Source organism: Anas platyrhynchos, chromosome 13 (assembly GCF_047663525.1).
Source record: "Anas platyrhynchos isolate ZD024472 breed Pekin duck chromosome 13, IASCAAS_PekinDuck_T2T, whole genome shotgun sequence".
Taxonomy (NCBI): domain Eukaryota; kingdom Metazoa; phylum Chordata; class Aves; order Anseriformes; family Anatidae; genus Anas; species Anas platyrhynchos.
In genome coordinates, this window is record NC_092599.1 from 9215702 (window position 1) to 9224390 (window position 8689).

At 34.8% G+C, this 8689-nt stretch overlaps 1 protein-coding gene across 4 annotated transcripts in view; it reads left to right on the top strand.

Annotated features, from left to right (window-relative positions):
• Nucleotides 1–7479, top strand: part of CFAP20DC (CFAP20 domain containing) — a 67978-nt gene extending 60499 nt beyond the window's left edge. For all 4 annotated transcript variants that reach the window (XM_072044336.1, XM_027467730.3, XM_038186104.2 and 1 more), the window contains 2 exons: nucleotides 997–1088; nucleotides 7140–7479. In XM_072044336.1, the coding sequence (XP_071900437.1) occupies nucleotides 997–1088; nucleotides 7140–7252 (205 nt within the window). In that variant the 3' untranslated portion in view covers nucleotides 7253–7479. The remainder of the gene's footprint in view (nucleotides 1–996; nucleotides 1089–7139) is intronic.
• Nucleotides 7480–8689: the final 1210 nt, after the last annotated feature.

An 8689-nucleotide genomic window follows, 5' to 3' on the forward strand; every position in this document is an offset into this window, starting at 1 on the left:
ACCAAAACCTTTTTCTTCACAGAAGTAAAACAGATCTGTGATAGCTGTGATGAGATGAGTCCTGTCTTCTGGTCAGCAAATAAAACCATGTAGTGCTTGATAACAATTTTTTTATTTACAGCGTATAACAAATTTTATAAAAATAATAAATTGTTCTAAACAAATATTTATAATGTGTTTACAAAGGTTGTTTTTTTGAATCAACAACTATTTTTAATAATATTCTGATTCAATCCAGTATTTCCTTCTTAGAAAAAACTGGAAAGCTGTTAGGATGTTATTCTTAGCTTTGATCATTAATTCCATCCCTTTATTGAAAAATTTAAAAGTGAAAATGAACTGCAAAGAGTACATTATTTTATACAAACCGGCTTTCCCACAGTTCACGAGCACTGAGTTGGCATCACACTGTTCATGGCATGCATCTCATCTCTATGCTCAGCTCTCACTTGTGGACCACCCAGACTCAGAAAGTTATATAGCACTTGCTCACCCTATATCAGGCAGCTCCAAACAGTGGACAAACACAGCTCTTACAATTGCCACTAAAGCTTTTTCTCTAGGGATGGTAAGGATTTTCAATCACATGGACCCCTACAGTCTCTCATCAAACACAGGTGGCTTCTCCCAAGCCTGTTCCTCAGACAAGGACTCCCCTGAGTCCCGTAGGCTTGCAGGGCACAGCTCTGTGGATCACACCTCATGTACAGCATTGGTTGGCAGAGCAATAGCAGCTGAAATCTGCAAAGCAAGCCTGCCTTGGAACACAGGTTTTCGGTGTGAAAAGGTGAAAACGCTAAAGAAGAAAGCCTTAACTTTTTAAATTGTATTAGCTATAAACTAAATTTTTATAATAATAAAATCCAGCTTTATTTTGTTTCATCACACTTGACAACTTGTGGTTTCCTCTGAAAGTTTTCTAAAAATCAAATTATTCCAACAAATGGGATCACAATCTGTGCTTTTAGGAGTGATATTTTGATTTGTGTTTTTCAGAGACTGGTTGAACGTGTTCAGTCCCCCTCTCACTCCTGCAAGCCAAAAACTGGATGAGCACACTAAATCTTCAGCAAATCAGAGTATTCCAGGTAGGTTTATGAAGACAATGAAAAAGACCTGGATAGGACAACATTTATAAATGCTGTTTCTGTAGCACTGGTTCTGTTTTCCAGTAGTTTTTTTTTTATACTGCTACATTTTGGGTTCAGAGTTATTATTCTCAGTGCAAGCTAGCAGAGTTTTCCATGCAGTATTATTTGCCTCTGATGAAAGAATAACTTATGCAGTCACAGTTTCCTAACATTCTGGTTAGATATAGATTAGCCTCATTAAAAATGCATCTTATTTGTTTAAAATAAGGAATTGATGATAGTGTGGATGGCAAACCTATGAAAGAAAGAATGCAACAACTAAAATTCATATTCAGAAGAACAACTTGGGTTCTGTATATAATACTTGCATTACGAAGAAAAAATACAAATTTATCTTTAAATGAAATCTCAAGCATGGTTTCCTAAGTAAAGATTGCTGAGTCACCACCTCAGGTGTTATAGATTTCATTTATAATGGCAGTTGCTTAGAGAATGGTGAAGAACTTTGCTGAAATTGGAAAGTCAACAGCAATAGAATAAAACATATATCCTGTTGCGGTGTGTTTTTTTCAAACACTCTTTTTTCTTCTTTGTTGTGTTAGATACCTACTTTTTTTTTCACGTCCAGGGAATTCAATGTGAAATCTCATAAATCTGACCTGTGTATTTTGACTGCTTAAGGATGAAGATGTCTTAGTGATTTACTGCCTGAAATAGATCATGGCCCTCAAATCGGGAATCTTTTTGTAGATGTGTGTTTGTAATTGTTTATGACAGCAAAACAGAATTTTGCTGTCAGGAAGGAACCTTGCTTTGAAGAATCAAATAATATATTTTGTTAAGGGTCCTAAGTAAGCCAAAGAGAATTGGACAGTAATCCTTGAGTTAAAGGTGTGTCGGATATAAATTTGTGAAAGGTCTCTGAGAATGTTTTGATGTTAGTATTATGAAATCCTAGATGTGCTGCAGTAAAGCTTGAATCCCTGTAAATTTAAAAAATAGGGTGATTATCTCTAGAAAGCTAGTATGTATAGATACCCCTGGGAAAATGTTGGATTCGTCCTATTAATTCACATGAGGAATTCCAAATTGTTTTGTAAATTGTTCCTAAACTCATTTTTCTTTATACTGAAATATTTTAAATGATATGTCTGCTATGGCACATTTAGAGAACTGAAAATCTCTATATACCATAGCTTTTTATTTTGGCTTTTTATTTGTGCACCTTCATTGAATCTAATTAAATTTTGGCTCATGTATATGTATGATATTTGTAGTTTTTATAACTTCACGGAGATTTTTTTTCTATTTTCAAATATTCAAAATACCTGCTGTCATGGTTGAAATGATCAAGCTTCATTTCCCCAAGAAGTTGGAGGAAATAAGAGAGAACAATAAAGCAATTCCCTTACCTTTCATCCCCACACAGAACAGTTTGGATTTGTTTCTGAGCTAGTAGAAACCCTTCCCTATTGAAGTAACAGAGAAGATCCATAAATGGTCTTAGCACCTGTGGGAGGAGGAGGTATGACTGACAAATTAAGGGATTTACTCATACAATACACAGCATCTTCAAGAAACTTTTTGGATTGTTTATAGTCCTTTAAAAATGTTGTCCTTCTGCTGTATTGACAGCAAATTGGCATACATTTTTTCACATAAAAGATACAGTCAAGTTTAACACAAACCTTTGGATGTAATATGGTGCTATGTGAAAACATGGTGCCATGTAATGCACACATATCAGATTAGATTAGGCTGTGAATTTTCCTGGATCTCTTGGTTTAAAAAAAGACTTGATGGACCATGGTAACTAGATGTTTTGCAGTATTATTTTTGAAAGAGATGCTAAAAAAGGTCTTATCTTGTTATACGTCTCTAACACTTCAGAAAAAATGTGGGGGGTTTTCTTAATCACTTCACTTGAGGTTAGGTATTTGTGTGACAAAAGAACTGCTTTATTGCTTACACTTGAGTACCAGATTAACAAACTGAATGCTCAAATTCATTCCAGGAAATTCTGATGCCCTAATTATATGTATTTTTAATATCACATTGAAAAATAAGTTACTTCTCATGTTGGCAAGTGACTTTAGTGTCACAAGATTTTGTGTGTGTGTAGTTTTCCAATGTACCAAGTATCACAGTGTAACACAAGTATATTTATGAGTACTGAAAATCTACACTAAGGCATAGTGTATCTGAGATGCCCATTTTAAAATTATCCTCAAGGGAAAGTAGCATTAGTGTATTTCCAAAAATTCTTTAATTCTTGTATTTTGGAAAAAAAAATCTTTAGTTTGAGGCAAAACTTTGGGGAAAAGGTAATTAATTTCTGAAAAAATTTATTGGGTTCCTTTCTTAATAGTAACACCATCCATAATACATAGCTAAATGGGAAGATGTAATGAGAAGTAGTCTTGTGTTTGACATGTTTCACAAGATAATCAAGAGCAAAATCTAAACTGATAAATATGATAAATTTTACTAGATTTTTCCTTTGTTGGACATTGATGTTCCCAACTCATAGAAAATGTCGTTTACCTTTAGATAACAAGTCACACAAGAAAGTTTCCACAGTAAGTGACAAAGGCAGAGTCATAAATTCTCTGAAACTTACCTCATGGTATCTTGTTATTTGTCTAAAGATAGTGCTGCAGGAACCACAGCACTTAACAGACTTCTTTCTGGGACTACAGCTGTTGACAATATTCATATAGTAACCCTACAGTACATAATTACAGTATAGATTTGAGCACTGTAGTTCAATGGTCAGGGATCATATCAGAGAAAATATTAGCACTGTTCTCTTCAGCATCCCTTTTCCTGACAGATGATTCTGAGCAACTGACCTACACCAGGGTGTGATTATGATTCCCATATCTTAGAGTGAGATTTCCTACCAACCATTTCCTAATATTAAAAGCTAGAATACAAGAAAAAAAAAATGTATTTCTGTGAAACAGGCAGCTATTTATTTTAGTTCTTCAGACTGGTGACTGTGTAAACACTTTGTGTTAACATAGTCCAAATAACAACACATTTATCTGTATGTTTGTTCCAATGCTCAGAAAAAGCTGCTGCCTGCCTCAATTCCTTGATATCCAGGTTTATACAGGTAGAGAAAAATCCTTTCTCTATAAAAACAATAGCTCCATGATTTCAGTGGGGCAGCATATCATTTTTAGACAGGTTTTCAGAGGTACAGTCTTCAGTCTTATTTCAGCTCAAGTGAAGAAAAAAATACTCATCCCTTTATAATGTATATCATAGACTTTGGCAAGTTTTCATTTAAAATCAAGTTATTTTCTAGCCTTAACAGCTGCAGAAAATACTGTTTAATTTTACAGTGATTTAAGAACAAAAGCTTCCACTTTGCTTTCACTATGATATTCAAATTAAACTGCCAAGAGGTTTTTTCATGCAATCCTGAGCCGCTTCAGCCCCAAAAGAATGGATGGTGGCAGAGCATCAGCAGCTAGGGAAATGTTCTTTGAAATGCACTTGTTTGTCGGTTAGTTTGGCCCTTGGTTTTGAGGAGAAACATAGACAAGGAAATGCAAAATAATAAATGTATGAATTCAGTGGCAATAACAAAATGGTTTCAGGTGAAAATGTAAAGCTCTGTGAGGGAACGATGCATGAACACCATTTGCTTGTTTACCATCATGTGAAATGTAGGAAAAGATGTTTGGTTCCCTCAAACTGTCTGCACTGAATCATTTTTCCCAAGAGCAACATCAATCAAAGTATCTCAGTTAACCTTTTTTAGCTTTCCAGGCCTGGTGATGGACCAACAGCAAGGAGGGCAACAAATGAGCTTTACCTTTTTACTTCTGGTTACAGCGAGAGCCAGTTTCTTTCTGACTGCATTTGTTCGTGCTATTGAGGAAACAATAATGAGATCTCTTCCCAAACAATAAAGCACATACTTCTTCTGTATGCATTAAATGCACCAACCTACTTTCTGGTCTCTAGATAATGTAACTAACCCATATATCGTTGTGTGATCCTGCCTGTAAATAGATTTTGCGTGTTGTGAAACTGCCGCCGTTAGCATAACAGGCCATTACTTATTATGAAGTGTTAGAGCATACAAAGCGTTCAGTTTGTATTAGCAGTCTGAGAACGAGATGAACATTTATGATGGAATTCCAGATACAGATTGCGTTCAGCTATGATTTCCTGTCGTATATAAAGCATCTATAATAAAAATCTGTCTGGCTTGATCAGTGTATTTTAGGCTAACAATTCATTTCTACCTAAACCTTTTATAACCTAAAAACATTCTTGGATTCTACACAGCTTTAGACAGTTTTTTATTCAGGCAAATTTTTTATTGCCTGAAAAACCTTATTTCCTCTCCAATATTGCAGGCTTTTTTGTACAGATTTTTTATATCAGAAATTACACATTAAAATCCCATATGTTAAGAGTTAATTTACAAACTGAGAAACACATGAATACATTTTCTGAAAGTTTCAGGACTGTGTTATCTGAGATACCAGAACTTTGTTTTGTCACTGTAGTGAGCAGGTGAAGCAGAGGAAGACCCACTTCTTACCTATTCCCCTATGTTAAAAATAATCAATGGAAGACTTGTAAGTTGCAAAATTTTTGTCACTGTTTTCAAAATAATGGAATGCTGAAATACCAGGTTGTAATATAGTCAAATAGGGAGTTCATATTTTTGCCTGTAGTAAGACTGCTTTCTACTGTTCATTGATGCTTAAAAGGCAGTATTTCCTTTTACTGATATGAATTACTGCTGAATTTTCATACACAGAACTCTGTGCTGTTTCTCAGTGGGTAAAAACCAACTGAGTGAAATCCATGGGGAAACTTTCATCATCTTAAAAAAGAATGCACTTGGTGTGTATTAACTTAGTGTAACTGAAAGCAATGTTCAGTCATTTTCCTGAACTGAAAATTTATTTTCACATTCTGATCTTAATTTCCAGAGACTCACCCTGGTTATCATCTTTCTCCAATGAAAAAGATTTTATGACATTCTAATGTCATTAAGCAATATGATAAAAACACCCTAGGAAATACAATACTTGCAGGTTCTATAGAAGGTAGTTTTCAACTGCACTTTTTAGTTCTACAGTTGGTTTGTTATGAGCAGGTAGGATGCTACGCTACCTTGCTCTACATAGAGAGTTTTTCTCTATTTTAATTTTAAGACATCTTTATTTATGACTAGCAAACCTCATCTGAAAATACGAATTGGAGTATATGCCTTTACATGCATGGTTAAATGTGCTATCTCAGAATAACACTGTGTATCTTCTTTTAGTCTTCCTTCTTCTTTTATTATGCTTCCTGCAATGAAAGAGCTCATTGTCAAAGAAAAGTCAATATGAGCACGTTTATTGCAACAATATTGACTTTGCTGTAAGTTTGTTTGACTTATTTGTCACACAATTTCTTCCTCAACCTGTTTAAGAACAATTAATGAAATATACTTAACTACCTAAATGTAACACGTAAAACAAGCAATAATAAATACCCTGTAAATGCTACACAGTACGCTAACACTTTTCAACGCAGTCACTGTGAGACCAACATGTTAAACAAGAATATTTCAGATAAAGATTTCTGTGCTGCTTAGTTTTCTGGGTTTCCATATAGAATGTTCTAATAATACACAGTTTGATTCTTACAGGCCTTAAGTATAGATTGACTGTCTTTCTTGTTCCGAAGTGAACACAGAGAAAAATATCACTTAAGAATATCTTGACGCACTATCAGTAAAGGTACTTTTGATGAACAGCTCTCTTGGACTTTGTATAGTCCAGTTGTTAAGCAAACGCTGAATGACATCATTTCACCTCAACTAAAGACAAGTCTTCAGAAATGTATGTTAAAAAAAAAAAAAAAAAAAAAAAAAAGGTGAATTGCAGTTATCTTGAAGGTAACAATTCAAAAGTCAGAGGATTATACAATTTAAAGAGAAATTCTGTCACGTCTAATAGAAAGGTATTTCCATGTTATTTTTCAAAGTGAATGAAAGTAATTTATTCTTACTTTTTACACTTCACACAGGTGAAGATGACCTCAATGCTGAAGAAGACGAGGAAGTCTTGACTCTTTTGTATGATCCATGTCTGAACTGTTACTTTGACCCAAATTCTGGGAAGTACTATGAATTGGCGTAGTCAGATCATGAGATACATTATTTTATAGTCAGAATGGGTTTATCTTTTAACTGTTTGTAAAGTGTGACTGAGCTGTATAATTTATCATGTAACTTAAAACATGAATTAACCAATAGTTTTGCAAACAAATGAATATATTATGTAAATAGTGTCTTATTTTTATAGTTTCACATTAAGTTGTAATGCAGTGGAAAATCACATTACATAAAAGTTCCTTGTGGCTAAGACATTTATTTGTTAGTCTGATTTATTTCCAATACTCAAAGGTTCTACATGGGAACAAATGAAATTGAATCAAGAGCTTTTGTGATGTTCATCTGTAAATTATGGTTTTACTCAAAAATATTTTTTTTTCATTACTTGCTTACTGGAAAATTTTAATTGATTCCAAGCTATCTTACCCTTTGTACTGTTAAAATACACAATGCATTGTTGAAAGGCATCTATTTCATAAGTTCCCTCCCTCCCTTTAGTCACTGGAAAGAAAAGCAGTATTCCCTCATCTTCGAGAAATTCCCTACTATTGTGTATTACAGTAACGAGATGATGTCAAAGCTGTAGGGTGTTACAATGTGTACAGTACAGTGCACTGTAAGGTGTGTACACAGGCAGTTTGTAAATCTAGACCACAACAGGGTAAATACAGCAGGCCCTGAGATTACCAGCTACTGTCTACTTTACTGCTGTAATTTAACATAGCCCTGAAGAAGAGCAATGAGTGATTGTTTCAACACTCACAAATTGGAGCCTTGTTCCATGTAAAGTAAGAAGATGTGTTATGATTCATATGTGAAGCTGTGCTCAGTGTACAGGTGTGTGTTTTTTTCTGTTATATCTTGCAATAAAAGAAGATAATTTATTTATCTTGTCTGTATTGGCTTTCAGTGCAGTTTTCAGTGAAGGCCCCAAACTTCAAGGCCCAAAGTTCCAACATAGAGATTTAAATTGCCTCCATCACGGTGTGATTGTTTTCTGTTGTACATATAATATTCCTGTTGAGCATAAGGAAAGATTATAGAGATAAATCAGACCATACGTAGCCATTCCAAGTCAAATCATCACCTGAAACTGAATAAAAAACTGTGCATGCAGATGTGTCAAGCTTTGTCTGCTCAAGAAAACGGTTAACCTGATGCTGATGCTTCTGCAGTGCCAGGTTGTTATTTGGCTCCAAGCAGTGCCCAGCCCCAAAGCAGGGGAGATTCTGCAATGCTGAGCAAAGGGGCTCACCACCAGTGACCCCCCAACCAACAAGACACTTGCTCAAAGGGTAAATAAATCTAAATAAAGCTGTAATGGAGTTGAGCTGGTCGAGCAGCTTTGGAGTCCACCAACTCAGTACATTACAGTTTCATAGAGACAGTTAAAGGGGATGTCAACATCACATGGCCCAAATGATCTATAGACATTGCTCGAAGTTTCTACTTGATTATATCC